The sequence below is a fragment of the Euphorbia lathyris genome, chromosome 1 (assembly GCF_963576675.1).
Source record: "Euphorbia lathyris chromosome 1, ddEupLath1.1, whole genome shotgun sequence".
Taxonomy (NCBI): Eukaryota; Viridiplantae; Streptophyta; class Magnoliopsida; order Malpighiales; family Euphorbiaceae; genus Euphorbia; species Euphorbia lathyris.
In genome coordinates, this window is record NC_088910.1 from 108805824 (window position 1) to 108828345 (window position 22522).

At 36.7% G+C, this 22522-nt stretch overlaps 2 protein-coding genes across 3 annotated transcripts; both read left to right on the top strand.

The window, feature by feature from the left end:
* Nucleotides 1-1374: 1374 nt before the first annotated feature.
* Nucleotides 1375-4561, top strand: LOC136210562 (flavin-containing monooxygenase FMO GS-OX-like 4). 2 transcript variants are annotated; one of them, XM_066001885.1, is made up of 7 exons: nucleotides 1375-2109; nucleotides 2624-2676; nucleotides 3213-3365; nucleotides 3487-3569; nucleotides 3659-3794; nucleotides 3890-4063; nucleotides 4176-4561. In XM_066001885.1, the coding sequence occupies exons 1-7, from the start codon at nucleotides 1461-1463 to the stop codon at nucleotides 4383-4385; spliced, it is 1458 nt and encodes a 485-aa protein (XP_065857957.1). In that variant the 5' UTR covers nucleotides 1375-1460; the 3' UTR covers nucleotides 4386-4561. The 2 variants fall into 2 exon arrangements, with proteins under 2 accessions (XP_065857957.1, XP_065857956.1); XM_066001884.1 differs by having other exon boundaries at nucleotides 1376-2109; nucleotides 2606-2676.
* A 6898-nt stretch (nucleotides 4562-11459) lies between these two features.
* LOC136210564 (flavin-containing monooxygenase FMO GS-OX-like 4) lies at nucleotides 11460-14702 on the top strand. Its single transcript, XM_066001886.1, has 7 exons — nucleotides 11460-12148; nucleotides 12713-12783; nucleotides 13290-13442; nucleotides 13563-13645; nucleotides 13754-13889; nucleotides 13988-14155; nucleotides 14267-14702. Exons 1-7 carry the CDS (start codon nucleotides 11590-11592, stop codon nucleotides 14471-14473), a joined length of 1377 nt encoding a protein of 458 aa, XP_065857958.1. The 5' UTR covers nucleotides 11460-11589; the 3' UTR covers nucleotides 14474-14702.
* Nucleotides 14703-22522: the final 7820 nt, after the last annotated feature.

The window sequence follows — 22522 nt, forward strand, 5'->3', positions numbered from 1 at the left end:
TACGGTCTTTAAGGTATCATAAATGCTGGCTTAATGACGGTGAGTTCCGCCGTATACCTGCTTAGCTTTCTTTAAGGGAGGATCGCCATGTGAGGCGGATCACCATGCGGGCGGATCTCATATTCTTCTCAAAGGGCGGGTCTCGACATGGACCCATGATACGACACCGTATTTCCAACTAAGCATTTGTGGGCGGATTGTAGGAGAGATTTATGGCACGACACCGTATTTCCAGCTGTACGCCATAAATACCAAGAAGGCAGATCTTCGTTTTGTCTTTTCTCTCTTCAAGTCCTTTCCACAAGGGAATACTTTTAGCTTGATCCTCCATGTTTTGTGGCGGATGTTATCACTTTTCTTCCTTTCGATCATTCTTTCAGGGAATATTCCCAGCGAAGTCCTAACGATAACATTGCAGATGTTATCAGGTTATTACTCTTATAATTCATATAAACAAATACTTTCTATTATTGAGGAGCTCCCAGTCTCTTTTTGTTTCATTTTATTTCATTTTTTATTAATAATTTATTATTGAGTACTCTTTTCTCTAACTATTAGTAAATATAATACTTAATAATTTTAATGATAAAATAATAAATAAGGACCGAACATGAGAACTATTATTGGATAATATGTATTAGCCACTTTTCAAATTATTAAGAGTAGTAGATTAAGGCCCTGTTTGGGAATTAGCTGTTAGCTGTTAGCTGATTACATTAGCTGTTTGATGTTAGCTGATTACATTAGCTGATTTGACTAGCTTATTTGATTAGCTGTTTGTGTAGATCTGTTTGGTAAAAATTAGCTGATTGATAATAGCGGTTTGTGCAAAAAGACGAATAAATGCATTAATTTTGGCGCAGGAGAAGAGGAAGTCTATTTATTAGGGTTAAAGAAGTCCATTAATTTTAATATTGCAAAACGCTAATTGAAAAAGCTCCTTTTAAGAGCTTTTTCTAAATTAGCGTTTTCATCCCAAAACTCTCTTCCAAACATCTCTCCACCAAACACTCCAATTAGCGGTTTCAGTGGTCAAACCTCTAAAGTTGGTCAAAATCGCTCTTTTTATCCCAAAACGCTCTTTACCAAACATGGCCTAAGAGTTTTTTTTGGAGATCATCTTAGAACCTCATACCCGACCTTGATCGTTTTACTTTTTCGAAATGTGTGCAACATACTTTCCGCATGTAACTTACTTTTTTACATGTCAATGATTAATTGATTATATTTTACCCAAATTTAAAGGATTATCCAAGTATTCTGCAGAAGTTGAAAGAGCCTAGAATATTTTAAAAGTTTAGAAGATGAATGAAACGTTTTGTACTGTTAAAAGTTTAAATGATGTATTAATTAAGCCTTGTTAAATCAACAACATTGGAGATGCAAAGTAGAATCTTATCAACAGTGTGTCCTGTCCTAGATATTCAGCCAACTCCACAAAATGTCAGTCACAACAACATATGCTAAAATACACAAATCAAATCATCCAATTCTCTCTCTCTTCAATACTTCCAATGATCCTCCCGGCTGTACTCAATCCCTTCGCGACAATGTCCACACCTCTCCACTCTCGTCATGTCGCCGTGATCGGGGCAGGAGCCGCCGGTCTCGCCGCTGCACGTGAGCTCCGTCGCGAGGGTCACGAGGTCGTAGTCTTTGAACGACAATCCCAAATCGGAGGTACCTGGGTTTATGATCACCAAGTTGAACCAGACCCATTAAGCCTCAATCCAACCCGATCCATCATACACACCAGTCTCTATAGCTCCCTCCGCACCAATCTCCCCAGGGAAGTCATGGGTTTCCGCGATTACCCGTTTGTTCCGACGAACGATGAAACGAGAGATCCGAGACGGTATCCGGGTCACAGAGAGGTTTTACTTTACTTGAAAGATTTTGCCAAGGAGTTTGAGCTGGAGGATATGGTGAGGTTTGAGACTGACGTGATCTATGTTGGGTTGGTGGAGGACTGTAAAAAGTGGAGTGTTAAATCGAAGAAGAAGAAGAGAGGTGGTGATGATTGTGAATTTGATTTTGATGATGAAATTTATGATGCTGTGGTTATCTGCAACGGGCATTACACTGAGACTCGTGTTGCTGAAATTCCAGGTACTCGATTGATTGTGCTGACTTACTCTTTTTATTCTATTTGAGAACACTCGATTTTAGTTGATTTGTTTAACACCGTTTTACAATTGAAACAAGTGAAGGATGAACTAGTTTCAATTTTTGTTATTTGATTTAGATTTTTGCTAAATGAGATGCTAAGATGATCTTTCAGGCATTGATTTACTGAACCTGGTTTTGCTGACATATCAGATAGCCTTTTCCTCTGCTGAATTTTAGGCTTTTACTTTCTTTCTCTTTTTTTTTTCCATTGAATTTGGTCAGCTTTTTTAGGAACATTCAGCTTTGTTCCTTGGGGTCTGACCTGCTTTTTATCTTCTTTTTACTTTTTTCGTTTTTTGCTTCATATTTGTGGTAAAATGTTGGAAGGATGTTTATTTTTACTTTTTGTTATTGGTTTCAGATTTTATGTTAAATAATGAATAGTCACTATTTTGGTCCTGGAAGATATGATGATGATAACAAAATTATGATTTAGGCATCTGTTCTTGGCCAGGGAAGCAAATCCATAGCCACAATTACCGTGTTCCTGAGTCATTCCGTGATCAAGTATGTATTGAATCCCACCTTTCCTTGTCTTCAATTCTCTACATTTTGATGTATTTGCTGCATTCAGGCACCAGCTTTGTAAACCTTCTGTTTTTGCATTAATGTGAAGCAATACAAATTGGATTTATTTTGCTTTACATAGTCAACTTAGTTTAGCTATCCAGGATGTTATCCTATCAGAATCTAGAACAGCCCTAAAAAGTATTCAGGAAATGTAAATGATGCATCACGCCCCATGGAATTCGTAAGGAAAACAAAGATCATATTCATCAAGTTCATGCCTTTTTTCTTGATAAATGTATCGAAACCTTGTGTGAAGATACCCGAACTCTTTTCCTATTTCATCTCCTTCCAACTTACAAAATTTCCAAGCTTGTGTCTTGTTCTATTGAGTAGATATGCTATGTGCTCATAATGTTCTCCTCTTGCGTAAGAGTTAAGCGACTTTCTTTCTAATGCATTATCACCTATTCTTTTTTCGATGTCAATTATATTTATATTTATTATCTGCGTTCGTGCGTTTTTTGAATGATTAGGTGGTAGTGTTGATTGGCAGTGCAGCAAGTGCTACTGATATATCCATGGAAATTGCTGGGGTTGCAAAAGAGGTCCATATTGCATCGAGATCAGTTGCAGCTGAAACATATGAAGAACGACCTGGATATGATAACATGTGGCTTAATTCTATGGTAAATCATCCAGCATAGAGTGAGTGGCTTCTCATTAGATGTTTGTTCAGGTATACTATATTATTCGACCTGAAGCTGCGAGAATTACTTGATCCAAATCGATAGTATTTGAACATTGCAGATAGAAAGCTTACATCAAGATGGTTCTGTGGTTTTTCGAAACGGGAGAATTGTCCTCGCCGATGTCATTTTACACTGCACTGGGTAACTTGGATTTTGTTTGTTTTAGAAATAATTTGCACATTCATAGTTGCAGAAGTTGGACTGAAATTGTACTTCTTCTTATCTTTAAGGTACAAGTATAGCTTTCCTTTTCTCGAGACCAATGGCATTGTGACCGTTGATGATAACCGTGTAGGACCATTATACAAACATGTTTTCCCACCAGTTTTGGCCCCTCATCTTTCATTTGTCGGGTTGCCGTGGAAGGTTCTACTCTATTTGATGTAGTAGTGCATTGATCTGACTTAACATTCTGGTTCTTGATAAAATTAGTTATATATTTTGCCTGTAATTGATTCTAGGTTGTCCCTTTCCCAATGTTTGAATTCCAAAGCAAGTGGATTGCTGGTGTTTTATCTGGTAGAGTTCCGCTTCCATTACAAGAGGAGATGAAGGATGACATTGAAGCCTTTTACTTGTCACTCGAAGTTTCGAACATTCCGAAGAGATACACTCATAGAGTGGGTGAATCTCAGGTAAGCCTTATTTTTGGTAGTTCCCTACAAAACATACTTGACATATCACATACCTCCATTTATCATCAGAGAAGTTTTGAACTGTTCATTCAATGTTGTATAATTTTTGCAGTATGAGTATGACAACTGGCTTGCTGCTCAGTGCGGGTGTGAAGGATTTGAAGAATGGAGAAAGCAAATGTACTGCGTGAGCAGCGATGGCAGGCACCTCCGACCATCTACCTACCGTGATGAATGGGAAGATGATAGCCTCACCGCGGAAGCTTACCGGGACTTCTCCAAATACACATCCACTCCTTTTCAATCGCTCAACAAATTGTAACATTATTCTTGGCTTTGCTTCCGATTCTGCTACATTGGACTGCTAAATTTATGTAAAAGGAATAAAGCACAACAAATTGTAACATTATTCTTGGCTTTGCTTCCAATTCATCTGCTACATTGGACTGCTAAATTTATGTAAACGGAATGGACTGGAATATATGTACTCTTTGCATTTTTTCTTCTTGAAATTTTATGGTTAAACATATAATTACAAACCATTGAAGTTTTAGTATTTTAAGGATTGAGTCCTAATCATTTATTATCAAATTAAGTTTTTGAACTTTCACGGTTTTAAGGAATGAGCTTTTGATTTTTACTTTTTATACACATTGAGTCATTCACTAAGGGTTTTATTAGCTAAACTATTAGTGAACGTTTCAATGCATGTGAAAATTAAAGATTAAGGGCAAAAATTAAATTTAAGTCTCTTTATCTTTATAATTTTTCATAGTTAATGGAGGTGCGAAGAGTTTTATATTGATCCTTTGTCTTTTACTTTGCAATTTTGACAGTTTTCTAAGATGATTTTTTTAAAATAAAAAATAAAAATCAATTACACTATCTTCTCTATTTCTTTTTTTTTTTTTCCTTTCTCTCTCCTTTTTTTCAGTCCTTTCTCTGGTTTCCAATCACTTCTTCTCTCAACCATAATCCACTCCATCTCCATTTCCATCAATCTTTACTTTCTCTGATTCCTAATTTTCCAGCGATTTCGATTTTATTGTTCATTGATCAATTTTTCCATCAATAAAACAAAATCTCATCAAACTCCACCATGGGAGATGATGGGTAGCTTTATCCCTTACCGGAACCCCAGATTTATCCCATTCAGCCGCTTCCATCAATGCCTCCAACAACAGCTCCATCAACACATCACCGCTTCTTCTACCACCATCGGCGATGCTAACCCTCTCCACATTCTATAGCAGTACCAAATCCTCGATCCAGACAATGATATCGTTACGTATTGGAATTACGTCTTCCTCATTACCTCCATTATTGCTCTTTTCATCGATCCTATGTTCTTCTTCCTTCCGTACATGAATTCGGATGGTGTTTGTTTGACAAACGACAACCACCTTGTTGTTTTGATCACCTATTTCAGGTTGATCGCTGATGTGTTCTTCGTGCTGCATATATTTTTGAAGTTCCGTACGACTTTTGTTGCTCCTAGTTCTCGAGTTTTTGGAAGGGGTGTATTGGGGTTTAGTGTCCTATAGACAATTGTTCTAGGATACAAACTTAATGTAAATGAATTGTTCTTTATATCATTTGTTTTAATGAGATATATGTTTTATAACTATATAAAGACAATCCCTTTTAAGCACTAAATAAAGTCTAATAAAAGGAAATCCGTAAGTTTGTTTTAAAGTGATTATAAAGTGTTCATACAAACATGAAGTGAGACAAAACTTTATAATAAACTAATAAACTTAAAACCACTCCAAGTCAAGTGATATGTTTAGGATTGATATATCACTGTTGAGACTTGCATGTAACAATGTCTTATGTCCGACAGAAAGCTGATCTCACAAGCTTCATATATACAGATTTCTGGACAGTTACATGGATCCGATGAAAAGTAGTTCATTAGGATTGGGGACCCGACTTGAGATAACAGGATGGGTAGATTCATCCTTGTCACCTGTTCATCTCATTGGTATTAATAGGTGTAAATAATCCTCAGACTCAAAGGAATGTTAATTGGTATTCTGGATTACGGAATGTGACGCTTTGACTCTGGTGTAACACGATCCTTAACAAAGATGACTCTGGGGTGTGAACAGCAGACGTTGGGTATCACAGGAAGTGATTGCAGGATCGTTATATATTGGATTGAGCATTTATCACTCCCGATAAATGGGAGATATGTCCATGGATCGCTTGTGGAAGACTCGACTCTAAATCCTTGCAAGGTGATAGCTTAAGACTTGAAATACAGATTTCACTTAACATATCTATTTTGAGTTGACTCGGCCTGTACAAGTAAAACGAACGTCTCGCTATATGTGACTTGACATTACCCATAGTCATAAGATTCAGTTCAATGACGTAGTTGATAAAGGATCGAATTATACCGTAACTAATACTGAAAGGTCAACGATAGAATCTACATGTCTTCTTATAGCTCTAGGGGAATGATTACGGACTTGCTAATCACATACTCTGTACATCATTCCGTTATGCAAAGATTAAATATAATTCTTTGAAAGTTAATTTTAATAGTTGCATACGGCTAGAAGCAATAAGAACCTAATGGGTCATACATAAGACTTGGAACCTAAAAGAGAGACAGATGTTAATTAATTGACGGAAGCCCAACTGAGCCCAGTAAGGCCCAGTAATAGAGGGGGTCGAAATTTATGTATATAAATACATAAATAATTAATTTGATTTTATCTATTCTAATTAGATTAGGATTATGAATTAAATTAATTAAAGGATAAATGAGTTAGGAGTTTTAATTAGATTAAATTACTCCTATTATTATCCAATAAGGTTATTATTATTATCCTTTATATATTAGATATATTAATGGATAATGATTATGAATTCTATTCAGAATAGAATTCTTATTTCAATAACCTAATTCTATCTAACTAGGGATTAGATACAAGAGATTATAAATAACCCCCTTATAGGATTTTCGAAATCCACCAAGCAAAAACCCTAGTGTAATTTTTGAAATACACAGTGCAACCGGGAGAGAGAATTTCGACACCCCTTGTTGAGGACGAAACAATCCACCGCTTCCTACCGATTCAATTGATTTCATCTTTCTTTCTTTATCCTTGATCTTGTGTTGATTAATTAGAGGCAATCTATTTTGGTTGCTATTCAACGGTTGATTCTAACTTGATCTTATATTTGTTTTGTTCTATGCTCGGGAACTCGAAGTAAGAGTTGTGGGCACTTCACTTACAACGGTAGATAGAACTTCAGAAATGTATTTCTTTTATCCCTCTTTATATGAAATAACGATTAACGGATCATGTGGTTTATGGAAATAGGTTAAAATTTTTATATTTCCGCTGCTATACGTTAGCCTATTTTCCAACAGGGTGAACTGGTCATGGATGCGAAAATGGAGAAATCAGAGGGTAAACAGTACGGAAGTGATTTTGATTAATCCAGAGATGGGGATTCAATATAAGGGTGATAATTAAATATAAGGGTGATAATTAGATAATAAGTGAGATTAATTTATAAAAATCAAATTAGATTGGAGATTGGAGATTGAAGATTGATTAATTTTGTATTCTTAGAAGGAGAAAGAAGAAGAAAAATAAAAAAATTAGAGAGATGGAGAAGAATGTGTATTTGATTTTTATTTTTAATTTTGGGGTTTTTTTGTGATAATTAGATAATAACGGGTGTTAATTTATAAAATAAATAAATATAAGGACCAAATTAACTCTTTTCCCTTTGACTTTTAACACCGTAAGTCAATTTTGTATGTGTTTGCTAACGGAATGAAGTACATGGTACCACTTTGCAAACTTTTAAACCACATGAGTGCAGTTCGAAAATGGGCCAAACCACAAGGTTTATTTTTATACTTTTCCCTTCTTTTTATTTCTCTCAATTCAAGATATATCAAAGCATATAATAGTTCTATTCTACCTTCTTTTTTATGTCGTTTAAGGCTTTGATTGGATGAAAGGTTTTGAAGGCAATTAAAGGGAGAGTATGGAAGAGTTAGTGGAAACCCTTGTTTGAAAGATTAAAAAAATATGAGGATAAAGGTTTTGAAAGATTAATAAAGGGTTTTGAAGGGTTCAAAATCAATAAATTTTTAATAGAATTTCAACCCACCAAATCGGTGGGTTTGGAAGGGTTTTGATGAACATTTCCCTTTCTCCTAAATAAGGGTAAGGGTAATACCCTTTCTCCCCCTCCTTCCCCTTCCTTACCATTCCCTACCCTCCCTTTAATTACCCTTCAAAACTAGGGATGGCAACGTGTAGGGTACCCGCGGGTAATGTCATTCCCAAACCCTTACCCTTTTATTTTTTAATTACCCGTACCCGTCCCATTACCCTAACGGGTATACTTTTTGCATCTTATACCCTTCCCATTTAATTCGCGGGTACCCGCGGGTATCCTTACCCGTTAAGAATCAATAAATAAAAAAATTATTACAAATTTAACAAACTATAAATTTAATAAATCATCAATCTAAAATTTGAATAAATTGAACCTTAATTGATAAGAATAAAGTAGCTTAGTGGTATCACTCAATTGTTGAAAAATAAATGGTTGGGGTTTAAATTTCACGTCTTACATCTAAAAAACAATGATATTTATTAATATAAATTTTTTTATGACGGGTAACGGGTACCGGGTACCCTAGGGAGTATTCCCATACCCGTCCCATACCCTTTTATACAGGATACGAGTAGTCCCATTAGGGTCGGGTAGTGCCGGGTACCCGCGGGTACACTACCCGTTGCCATCCCTATTCAAAACCTCTCATCCAATCAAAGCCTAAGTCGCCTTTAGACACTTTGGAAGCAACCCAAGGACTGTCAGGATGGCGAGCAAAACAAAAAATACTTTCTTTTCATTATTATTTTGATTTTTTATTTTATTATAATTCATTTCCCTTGATTTTTTATTTTTGGCAAATTACGTTTATTATTTTCAAATATTTTTGCTTAATTGCGTCCAATACTTGTTTTCATGATATAATTGAAGAATTTAATGACATTGTTTCAGTTTTCAGTTAATTAGTATTACTTATTGACATTATTTTTTAGTTGTTTCAGTTGATATTTTAGTTGAATTGCTTTTTTAACGTATGTTACAAATATACATATTTTTAAATATTAAACCATTTCATATTATTATTTTTAAATAGTATAATAAATATTTTAATTGCATTTACATAAAATAAAAATAAAAAATACAAATCCGATTAATTTACGACATATCTCATGCTAATCTCTGGCCTGTCTTCCCAACTAGTACTAGCGTTTTTTACAACCATGCTCTTGACAGATCCAAAGATCTTCAATCCCTGATTAACTTTAAGTAGCTATCATTTATCTTGATTCAACATCGATCCAGCATCGTGTTAAGTATGACATTTGCTTTTACTTTATATTCGCTTGGAAAAATATTCTCAAAATCAATCTTCTGTTTTAGCTTTATTAGTATTTACACATTTATCAATACAAAGTTTTTATTTTAACATTTTTAACCCACTTCTAATTAAATCTCATACCAAAAAACGGAATCTATAAATAATACTAAATCAGTAGAACAAATGCTGATGTGTCCTTATATGTATACACTGAAGCTGATGTGGCGTCTCTATAAAATTTTAAACTTTTTTATATTTCTATCTCCAGCATAATTCAAATCTACAGATTACGCTTAACTCAACTTCTCATTCCCACTTCTTCCTCAATCTTCGCCACTCTCAATTACTGCTTTTCAACTGCTGCTTCTCTAATCTGATTCTTATATTCATCTCTAACTCCTGGCTCCATTGTCCATGTTCTGTTCATCCGTCCATCTGTTCCGCATCTTCAGTTCCTTCGTCTGTCTGTCTGTTCAAACATTTCACGCTAGAGTGAAAATATTTCAATTTTCTGACGATCTTTGCAATTAGGTGTTGTTATCTTTGTCTAAGTTAAAGTATGAATTTTGTAACTTTATCAATTGAAATTTTATGTTGTAGCCATGGTTTGGCATCTTCCCTTTATTTTTTTTTCCACTTCAATTGGTTACTAAACCTTTCCTTTTTTTTCTTTTTGAAACGTTGCTAATAACAGAAACTGGAGAAACTTGATCAAATAGAGAAACCATTTCAAAGAAAACAAATGAAGATCAGGATCCTTGCTATTAATGTTTCATTTTTCCGTGGATGATATGAAATTAGGATCCTTGGTGGTGGTAGTGGTGGTGGTGGTGAGTTCTATGAGATTATGAGATGTTGATTAAGTGATGGTGCTTACCTCTTATTCATACTTTAAGTGCCTGGTAATAATTTTGTCATTGTTTTTTAATCTTGAAACTCTACTTATGTTGTTAACTATCTTTTGCATTCCTTCTTAGACGCCTTTCAATTCACATCTCTACTCTTTTTCCGTAATCCATCTTGTGTAATTTCATTAGAATATGTTTTAAGTGAAAAAACAAATATTACTATTTCAATATAACAACATCAGTCTATTGGAACACTTTAGAATATTATGATTTTAAGACAACTAAATCATGTCTTTTAGACTATTATGATTTCAAGCATGTCTATTATGATTTCAAGATGTTTGCTAAATCTTTTGCTACATGACATTGCTTAGATTGTAAGCTTCTTAAACTAATAAAACCATTATCTCACAAATGGCATATCTTTCTTTCAAATTAATAAAAAAAATTAATTCATACATAAAAATTATCATAACCATGAGAAGTTATTGGAGTTTGTGATGCACAAGTTTTATCGTAACCATGAGAAATATTTGTGTACATATATTGTTATTTCTAAATATAAATCAAGTTTTTTTGGATTGAATAATAATAACTTAAATGGTGAAATATAAACTGAAATAAATATTCATTTTAATAATAAACACAATTTTCGTTCTGTCTTACTTTGACATCATCAAGTTTATTGGGATAATGTTATTTGTTAATCATTCATGATAATTATCAACATATTAAATTTAAATTTTTTATTATTTATTTAAATATATTTATATCTGAATCAATGAAGAAAATTTTCAAACATCTCATGCATTGCACGGGTGTTCATGCTAGTTAATTACTAATCTTATATTATTTTCTTCATTTCCACATTATTCATTGAATCAAATTTTTATTTTGCCTTACTTTTACATTTTAGAAAGTCATTCTCATAATGAAAGTTGGAATCATTTACCTTTTACAACAAATTTACATTAAAAAGACATTGCCATAATCAAATTTCATTACAAGTAAGTTTTCAAAATTTACAGTAAACCGATAATATTTAAATTATTTATTATATACACGGATAAAATTCATCTTTGTTTGGAAACATTTCCTTTATTAGAGGGGAAATTATATCTGGACTTCCGTTTTTTTGGAGGGAAATTTATCAGTTATACAAAAAGTCAACTGTACAAAATGTCAGTCACCGATTATCGATTCAATCCATCTCTCTCTCTTCAATACTTCCAACGATTCTCCCGGCTGTACTCAATTGCTTCACGACAATGTCCACACCTCTCCACTCTCGTCATGTCGCCGTCATCGGGGCAGGAGCCGCCGGTCTCGTCGCCGCACGTGAGCTCCGTCGCGAGGGTCACGAGGTCGTAGTCTTTGAACGACAATCCCAAATCGGAGGTACCTGGGTTTATGATCACCGAGTTGAAGGAGACCCATTGAGCCTCAATCCAACCCGATCCATCATACACACCAGTCTCTATAGCTCCCTCCGCACCAATCTCCCTAGAGAAGTCATGGGTTTCCGCGATTACCCGTTTGTTCCTACGAACGATGAAACGAGAGATTCGAGACGGTATCCGGGTCACAAAGAGGTTTTACTTTACTTGCAAGATTTTGCCAGGGAGTTTGAGCTCGTGGATATGGTGAGGTTTGAGACTGAAGTGATCTATGTTGGGTTGGTGGAGGACTGTAAAAAATGGAATGTTAAATCGAAGAAGAAGAAGAGAGGTGGTGATGATTGTGAATTTGATTTTGATGATGAACTTTATGATGCTGTGGTTATTTGCAAGGGGCATTATACTGACACTCGCGTTGCTGAAATTCCAGGTACTCGATTGATTGTGCAATTACTTTTTCAATTCTATTTGAGAACTCTCAATTTTGGTTGATTTGTTTAGTACCGTTTGCAATTCCTCTTTCTTTTACTTGCAATTGAAACAAGTAAAGGATGAACTAGTTTCAGTTTTTGTTATTTGATTTAGATTTTTGCTAAATAACTATGTTAAGTTGATCTTTCAGGCATTGCTTTTCTGGTGATGAAATTTATGATGCTTTCATTGTTTACAATGAGCAAAATTTTAACTGAACCTGGTGTCGCTGGCATATATAGCATTTTCCTCTACGGAATTTTAGGCTTTCACTTTTTGTTCCCATTGAATTTGGGTCAGCTTTTTTAGGAACATTCAGCTTTGTTCCTTGGGTCTGACCTGCTTTTTATCTTCTTTTTACTTTTTTTGTTTTTTGCTTCACATTTGAGGTAAAATGTTGGATTGGAAACTGGAATCTACTTTGAAAGGATGTTTTTGTCAGTTGTTTCAGATTTTATGTTAAATCATGAATAGTCACTATTTTGGTTCTGGAAGATATGATGATAACATAATTATGATTCAGGCATCAGTGCTTGGCCAGGGAAGCAAATCCATAGCCACAACTACCGTGTTCCTGAGCCATTCCGAGATCAAGTATGTGCCAAATTCCACCTTTCCTCTTCTTTAATTCTCTACATTTTGATGTATTTGCTGCATTCAGGCACCAGCTTTGTAAAACCTTCTGTTTTTTTTTATCCATGTGATTCATTTTGCTTTACATAGTCAATTTAGTTTAGCTATCCGCGTGAACAAGGATGTTATCCTATCAGAATGTAGAACAGTCTTCAAAAACATTCAGGAAATGCAAATGATGCATCACGCCCCATGGAACTCGGGAAAAAAAAGATCATAATTATCAAGTTCATGCTTTTTTTCTTGATAAATGTATTGACACTCTGTGTGAAGATGCCCGAACTCTTTTCCTATTTCATCTCCTTCCTGCTTACAAAATTTCCAAGCATGTGTCTTGTTCTATTGAGTAGATATGATATGCTCATGATGTTCTCCTTTTGCTTAGGATTTAAGCCAGTTTCATTCTTTTTTCGATGTCAATTATATTTATATTTATTACCTGCATGCGTGGTTGTTTCAATGATTAGGTGGTAGTATTGATTGGCAGTTCAGTAAGTGCTACTGATATATCTGTGGAAATTGCTGGGGTTGCGAAAGAGGTCCATATGGCGTCGAGATCAGTTGCAGCTGAAACATATGAAGAAAAGCCTGGATATAATAATATGTGGCTTCATTCTATGGTAAATCATCCAGCATAAGAGTGAGTGACTTCTCATTAGATGTTTGTGCAGTGCAGGTATTATTTGACCTGATGCTGCGAGAATTACTTGATCCAAATCGATAATATTTGAATAATGCAGATAGAAAGCGTACATCAAGATGGTTCTGTGGTTTTTCAAAACGGGAGAATTGTCCTCGCCGATGTCATTCTACACTGCACTGGGTAACTTTGATTTCGTTTATGTTGAAATAATTTACACATTCACAGCTGCAGATCAGGTTTTCCCAGAAGAAATGGGACTGAAAATGTACTTATTCTTCTTATTTTAAGGTACCAATATAACTTCCCTTTTCTCGAGACCAGTGGCATTGTGACTGTCGATGATAACCGTGTAGGACCATTATACAAACATGTTTTCCCACCAGCTTTGGCCCCCTGTCTTTCATTTGTGGGGGTGCCAATGAAGGTTCTACTCTATTTGATGTAGTAGTGCATTGATCTAATTTAACATTCTGTTTCTTGGTAAAAATTAATTACATAAATGTTGGCTGTAATCAATTCAAGGTTGCCCCTTTCCCAATGTTTGAACTCCAAAGCAAGTGGATTGCTGGTGTTTTATCCGGTAGACTTCTGCTTCCATTACAAGAGGAGATGATGGAGGATACCGAAGCCTTTTACCTGTCACTCGAAGCTTCAAACGTTCCCAAAAGATACACACATGTAGTGGATCTGGTAAGCCTTATTTGGTAGTTCCTTACATAACAAAGTTAACATATCTCCATATCATCTGGCAACAACAGAGAAGTTCTGAACTGTTCATTCAATGTCCTATAATTTTTGCAGTCTGAGTATAACGACTGGCTTGGTGCTCAGTGCGGGTGTGGAGGATATGAAGAATGGAGAAAGAAAATGTTCTGCGTCAGCCTACCAGGATTTCTCCAAATGCCAGATACCTACCGTGATGAATGGGGAGATGATGGCCTCATTGCGGAAGCCTACCAGGACTTCTCCAAATACATATCCATTGCTTTTCAATCGCTCAACAAATAGTAACACTATTCTTGGCTTTGCTTCCAATTCATCTGCTACTACTCATGCTACATTGCTCCATTGGACTGTTAAATTTATGTTAAGTGAATGAACTGGATTGTCTTTGCATCTTTTCTTCTTTTGAAGTTTTATTATTGATAATGTATGTTCAGGCCCATCCCATGAAGGGCGGGCTTGGACGGGTCAATGGTCTAAATTAACATACCTTTAATTTCTCTATCTTCTTTAACTCATGTTATGTATGTGAAACCATGTTGAATTCCAATTTACAACAACAACAACAACAAAACCTTAGTTCCGAAATGATTCGGGGTCGGCTAACATGAACCATCATATAAAACCGTGAAAATCAAGTCGTGTCAGCGACACAGATTCGCTCCCTCCACTCCGTCCTATCCACTACCATATTTTCCTCAATTCCCAATAAACTCATATCACTCTCGATCACCCTCCTCCAAGTTTGCTTAGGTCTTCCCCTACCCCTCACCACTACATCCCTTTGCCACTCTTCGGTTCTCCTAACCGGCGCATCAAGCGCTCTACGTCTCATATGGCCAAACCACCTTAGTCGGTTTTCTCTCATTTTATTCTCAATAGATGTGACCCCTACTTTTGTCCTAATTATTTCATTACGCACCCGGTCCTTTCTCGTGTGACCACACATCCATCTCAACATACGCATCTCCGCCACCGACATCTTATGGATGTGGCAGTGTTTCACTGCCCAACACTCCGTACCATATAACAATGCTGGTCTAATTGCCGTCCGGTAGAATTTTCCCTTCAATCTATTAGGCATGCCGGGATCACAAAGGAAACCCGTAGCACTCTTCCACTTCGACCAACCAGCTTTAATCCTATGAGCAACATCTCCATCTACTTCTCCATCCGTTTGGATAATAGATCCTAAATACCGGAAGCAATCCGAGGCCTGAACAGCTCTCCCATCTAGGGTGATTGTCCCTGCCTCCCTACTCCTACGGCCGCTAAACTTACATTCCAAATATTCTGTCTTACTTCGACTCAACTTAAAGCCTCTAGATTCTAGAGTTTGCCTCCATAGTTCCAACTTCATCTCCACTCCTTCTTTCGTCTCATCAACCAACACAATATCATCTGCAAACAGCATGCACCATGGTATACCATCTTGAAGTGAACTTGTTATTTCATCCATAACGATGGCAAAAAGAAATGGGTTTAGTGCGGAACCTTGATGCACTCCAATCGTAATAGGAAACTCTTCAGTCTTCCCAACACTAGTACGTACACTCGTGCATACTCCCTCATACATGTCCTTTATGATGTCAATATATTTCCGCGAAATGCCTTTCCTTATCAAGGCCCACCAAAGTACTTCCCTTGGTACCTTATCATATGCTTTCTCCAAGTCAATGAAAACCATATGCAAGTCTTTCTTCTTATTTCGATAGTGCTCCATTAATTGTCTCATTAGATGGATGGCTTCCATAGTTGATCTTCCCGGCATAAAGCCAAACTGGTTTTCCGAGATCTTCACCGTCCTCCTTAGCCTTTGTTCAATCACTCGCTCCCAAAGTTTCATAGTGTGACTCATTAATTTGATTCCCCGATAGTTGGCACAATCTTGGACATCGCCTTTGTTCTTATACAAAGGGATTAAGGTACTTTTCCTCCATTCTGATGGCATCTTATTGTTTCTCCAAATTTTGTTGAAGAACGTCGTCAACCATTCGATTCCTCTTTCTCCCAAACATCTCCAAATCTCAATAGGGATGCCATCAGGTCCTACTGCTTTCTTCAACTTCATCTTACTTAATGCCATTTTGACTTCACCCTTTTGAATTCTCCGCAGGCATTCATGATTTATCATATCGTGATGGATACTTATATCTCCAACATCTTGTTGGCGATCTCCATTAAATAAGTTATCAAAATAGGACCTCCATCGTTCCTTGATATCCTTATCTCCAACTAGGACTTTCTGGTCCACATCCTTCACACATTTAACTTTTCCGAGATCTCGCGTCTTCCTATCTCTCATCCGAGCAATTCTATATATGTCTCTTTCCCCTTCTTTCGTATCCAATCTTGTATACAGATCCCGATTCACCTTTGCTCTAGCATCTCGTATGACCTTCTTTACTTCCCTTTTAGCCTCTTTGTATTTTTCGTAGTTCTCGTCACTCCTACATTTCCCCAATAGTTTATAGGATTCTCTCTTACTCTTTACTGCTTGTCGTACTTCTTCTGTCCACCAAGATGTGTCCTTACCCGGTGGCATGCTACCTTTAGATTCCCCTAGAACTTCCTTCGCTACTTCCCTTATACTATGCTCCATCTTATTCCATATCGAATCTATATCTGAATCCATATTGCAAGTCCAAATATCTTTTTTGGTCATCTCATCCACAAATTTTTGTTGATTCTCCCCTTGCAATTTCCACCACTTAATCTTAGTCTCTACTTGAGGTGTTTGTTTTCTTATACATTTCCTACTTCGAAAATCTAGCACCACTACTCTATGTTGGGTTGTCGTACTCTCACCAGGGATCACCTTACAATCAATATAACTCTTTCTCCAAGCACTCCTTACTAAGAAGAAGTCAATTTGGCTCGCATTACCGCCACTCCGATAAGTCACTAAGTGGGATGTTCTCTTCATAAACCATGTGTTCATGATACTCAAGTCATAGGCTGATGCGAATTCCAAAATATCATTTCCTGCTTCATTCTTATCTCCAAAACCATACCCTCCATGAACACTCTCAAACCCATCTCGCTTAGAACTCACGTGTCCATTGAGATCACCCCCTAGTACCATTTTTTCATCCCTAGGAACCTGTTGCACCACTTCCTCTAAGTCATCCCAAAAAGCTTGTCTTATAGACACATCTAATCCTATTTGTGGCGCATATGCACTAATGACATTCACAACCTCATCCCCTATCACTAGCTTAACACTCATAATTCTATCGCTCTTCCTAGACACCGCTACTACCTCATCAATATACTCCCTATCAATAAGAATACCTACTCCATTTCTACCCTTATCCTTTCCTGAGTACCAAAGCTTATAACCCCAAGGAGCTATCTCTCTAGCCTTGGCTCCAACCCACTTGGTTTCTTGTAGGCATAATATATTTATTCTCCTCCTCTTCATAACATCTATAATTTCAGCTAATCTTCCTGTCAAAGAACCTATGTTCCATGTCCCAAAGCGTAACCTACTACCCTTACCCCTACCCCTACCATTACCGTGGACTAGCTTATTTACCCGCAACCCTTGCATATTTGACACCACCCCCGGGTCCTGGGGTGGCGCGCCGCTTCGGGGCGACGACCTAGCAACCCTTGTGATGTGATATTGGTTATGAAAAAGAGATAATAACCAAATCAACAAGTTTTCCCGATCTATCTTAAGGAATTAATAGAATCAAATAACAAACATAAATTGGTGATAACAAACCAATCCCAAAGAATTAAAGACAATGAAAGGAGATCTGACCTTACACCTTCGAATAATTAAATTGGAACCTGAGTGTTTGACGATTCACAAGTACCTTACCAAAATACTTGTTCACGATCAAGATAATATTGCAAGAATGATGACCCGGTCTCTCAAGCTCACAATAAAGAATTCAATCCCGGATTGAAAATAATTCCCAAAGGAAAAAAAAGAACTTTTGTTCATAAAAATATTGATTTCTGATTGATGAAAATAATGAAGAATACAAGCCTTTATATAGGCTACAAAATAAACCTAAACCTAAACTAAAAAGAAAGTTGAATCCTAGTGCATCAAGGTAAAAGAAATCCTAATTAGACAAGGAAAAACATTAAATTCGTTTTTGTCCTTTAGAGCCCAATTTCAGCCCATTAATTAACATTATTTGGGCCTTTTAATTAGCTAGAAATAAGCCCAATCAAACCTATAAGGTTATAGCATTAATTTTAATGAGTCCCAATGGGTTTTGCACATGCCAAACACATGCAAGTCCAAAGCTTCTCTTAAAATATGATCAACCTTTTTACATATCACTATTATGGGCTTGGGCTTGGATACAACACAAAAACACACCATCTTTAATGACTTCGCTAGAATTCATTCCTTGTTTAAAGAAGCTCAAGATGAGTCCATTAAGCATTTGTTGGTCTTTCTTTGCACGATTCTTCGTCATAGGTCCAATTGACAGCTCCAATGGATCCCTCATGCTTCTACTAGGCTCCTTAACTCCAAGCTCCTTTGTTCCATGCTCTTGTGCTTTTGATATCACATCATTCCCTCTCTCTTGAAAAGGATTTGTCCTCAAATCTTCATCTCCTACATCAAACAAAGATAAATCAGCCACATTAAAAGTTGCATGCACACTATACTCACCTGGCAAGTCGAGCTTGTAGGCATTATCCCCAATTCGTGCGACTACTTGAAATGGACCATCGCCTCTAGGATGTAGCTTTGATTTTCTCTGAGCGGGGAACCTTTCCTTGCGCATATGCAACCACACCCAATCACCGGGTTCAAATAGAACACATTGTCGACCCTTGTTAGCTTGCTTTGCATAATGCTCATTCTTCTTCTCCAGTTGTTGTTTCACTTGTTCATGTAACTTAAGCACCATTTCTGCCTTTTTCTTTCCATCTAAACTTTTCCTTTCATCAACAGGCAAAGGGATCAAGTCTAATGGTGTCAAAGGATTAAAACCATAAACAATTTCAAATGGTGAGAAGTTAGTAGATGAATGTATAGCCCTATTATAAGCGAACTCAATAAATGGTAGGCATTCTTCCCATGACTTAAGATTCTTTTGAATAACTGCCCTAAGAAGTTGTCCTAAAGTTCTATTTACTACTTCGGTTTGACCATCAGTTTGAGGGTGACAAGAAGTAGAAAACAACAGTTTAGTCCCCAATTTATTCCACAAAGTCTTCCAAAAATAGCTTAAAAACTTAGGATCTCTATCACTAACTATACTCTTTGGCATCCCATGCAGACGAACAACCTCTCTAAAGAACAAGTTAGCAATATTAATAGCATCATCAGTTTTATGGCATGGTATGAAATGTGCCATCTTAGAAAAGCGATCTACAACCACAAATATGGAATCATTACCTCTCTTAGACCTAGGTAAAGCCATCACAAAATCCATGGATATAGCAGTCCAAGGTTCATTCGGCACAGGTAATGGAGTGTATAAACCATGAGGCATAACTCTAGACTTAGCTTTCTTACAATTAATACAACTAGCACATATTCTTTCCACATCACGTTTCATATGAGGCCAAAAGAAATGTTCAGAAATCATGTCCAAAGTCTTAGCAACCCCAAAATGCCCCATCAAGCCTCCACCGTGGGCTTCCCTCACAAGAAATTCTCTATGTGAACATTTAGGCATGCATAATCGATTATCTCTAAATAAGTAGCCCTCATGTCTATAAAATTTTCCAAAAGCAGTAAGTTCACAAGCTTTATAAATAGATGCAAAGTCTAGATCATCAACATATAATTCTTTGATATACTCAAATCCTAAACACTTAGCATGCATCACATTCAATAAGCTAACTCTCCTACTTAATGCATCAGCAACTACGTTTTCCTTCCCTTGCTTATACTTAATCACATAAGGAAACGTCTCTATAAATTCCACCCACTTGGCATGTCTTCGGTTCAATTTTTGTTGACCCTTAAGATGTTTCAAGGATTCATGATCGGTGTGGATCACAAACTCTTTAGGCCATAAATAATGTTGCCACATTTGCAAAGCCCTAACTAATGCATAGAGTTCTTTATCATAAGTGGGATAGTTTAAGGTTGCACCACTAAGTTTTTCACTAAAGAAGGCTATAGGTCGACCCTCTTGCATTAAAACAGCACCAATCCCTACTCCCGACGCATCACACTCAATTTCAAACGATTTATCAAAGTTTGGAAGTGCTAAAACGGGGGCAGAAGTTAGTCTTGCCTTAAGCATCTCAAAAGCATCCTCTTGTGCTTTGCCCCACTTAAAGCCAACATTCTTTTTTATTACCTCGGTTAGTGGTGCGGCAATGGTACTGAAGTTCTTCACAAACCTCCTATAGAAACTCGCCAAGCCATGAAAGCTCCTCACCTCGGTAACTGAATTTGGCGTTGGCCACTCTTGAATGGCTTTCACCTTTTCAATATCAACAGAAACTCCTTGTGCTGAAACAATAAAACCCAAAAACACAACTTTCTCCATGCAAAATGAGCACTTAGAAAGGTTAGCGTATAATTTCTGTTCTCTCAAAACATCTAATACAACATTAACATGTTCTATGTGTTCTGCCTCAGATTTAGAATAGATAAGAATGTCATCAAAATAAACAACAACAAATTTACCTATAAACTCTCTCAAAACATGATTCATTAATCTCATGAAAGTACTAGGTGCATTTGTTAAACCGAAAGGCATAACTAACCACTCATATAAACCATGCTTAGTCTTAAAAGCCGTTTTCCATTCATCTCCTAATGACATGCGAATCTGATGGTACCCACTCTTAAGATCTATTTTAGTGAAAATAACAGCCCCATTTAATTCATCCAACATATCATCTAACCTAGGGATAGGATGACGATACTTTACCGTGATTTTATTGACGGCTCTACAATCGATGCACATCCGCCAAGTTCCATCTTTCTTTGGTACTAGGATGACTGGTACAGCACACGGACTCATAGATTCACGAATCAACCCTTTTGCCATTAGTTCCTCGACTTGCCTTTGTAGTTCTTTTGTCTCCTCAGGGTTACTTCTATAGGCTGGTCGATTTGGAATTTGTGCTCCGGGAACAAAGTCAATTTGATGCTCAATTCCTCGAATCGGGGGTAACTTATTAGGCATCTCTTCGGGGAATAAATCCTTGAATTCCTGCAAAAGAGGGGAAATACTAGAAGGAAGGTTAGACTGACTTACAGAAGATAAACAAAAACTCTTACAATAAAATAATAATAAATTTTTGTTTTCAAAATCAGCTTGCTTTACATCCCTCAATTTAGCATATAAAGATAGATTTTGGCTTTTGTTAATGCTCCTCTCTTTTTCTCTCCTCTCACCCTCATTTCTCGACCTCACTAATGCCTTTTCACTCACCTCTTCTCTCTTCACACCCTCACTGATTTTATCACTCTTATTTTCTCTCGCCTTAACCTTTTCCCTTCTCACAGATTGTTCTTGTAACATTCTTTGCATGTAGAGCTGATCTTCAAACACTTCAGCAGGTGATAAAGGTGGCAAAATATACTTCTTCCCATCCTTAGCAATAGTAAATTTATTTGTTCGACCATGATGTAGTGCTGATCGATCGAATTGCCAAGGCCTCCCCAATAACACATGACATGCTTGCATAGGTACTACATCACATAATACCTCATCAGAAAAAGAACCAATAGAAAAGTTCAGAAGCACCTGTTTAGTAACTTTGAGTTCGTTACTATCATTCAACCATTGTAACCGATAAGGATTGGGATGTGGAATTGTTGATATCCCTAATCGGCTTGCTAACACATTGCTTACCACGTTGCAACAACTTCCTCCATCAATAATTAGTAAGCATGTTTTTCCAAGTATGTTGCAATGAGCATGAAAGATGTGCTTTCGTTGCTCAATGTCACCACTCACTCCCATCTTCAATGTTCTACGAGTGACTAAGTTAACTCCATGTCCTCCTTTACTATCCACCTCTTCTATATCACTACAATCTTCTAAGGTGGGCATATCATCTGATTCATGTTCGGACTCACTTTCGGATATTAACTCACCATGCTTCATAACCATCGCCTTTTGATTCGAACACTCTCTTGCATAGTGCCCTCTCCCTTGGCACTTAAAACACACAATTTCACGAGTTCTTGTGGGTTTTTCAGTAGTTTTGTATTTTGGAGTAGTTCCACCAATTTGCAACTTCCCAAATGCTTTTGAATCAACCTGAGGCGTTTGGTCACTTTTAGAGCTAAATTCAGATTTAGTTTTGAAATTACCTCTTGGATCTGACTTCCATGGAGTGGAAGTAGTGCCTTTGAACTTTGATCTCCCTTTCTCAACCTCTTGA

Coding starts and splice junctions, on each gene's coding strand:
- LOC136210562 (XM_066001884.1), top strand. CDS start 1,461: ATGCTAAAATACACAAATCAAATCATCCAATTCTCTCTCTCTTCAATA. Junction 2,110..2,605: donor TCGTGTTGCTGAAATTCCAG/GTACTCGATTGA, acceptor ATTATGATTTAG/GCATCTGTTCTTGGCCAGGG. Junction 2,677..3,212: donor CTGAGTCATTCCGTGATCAA/GTATGTATTGAA, acceptor TTGAATGATTAG/GTGGTAGTGTTGATTGGCAG.
- LOC136210564 (XM_066001886.1), top strand. CDS start 11,590: ATGTCCACACCTCTCCACTCTCGTCATGTCGCCGTCATCGGGGCAGGA. Junction 12,784..13,289: donor CTGAGCCATTCCGAGATCAA/GTATGTGCCAAA, acceptor TTCAATGATTAG/GTGGTAGTATTGATTGGCAG. Junction 13,443..13,562: donor ATATGTGGCTTCATTCTATG/GTAAATCATCCA, acceptor TGAATAATGCAG/ATAGAAAGCGTACATCAAGA.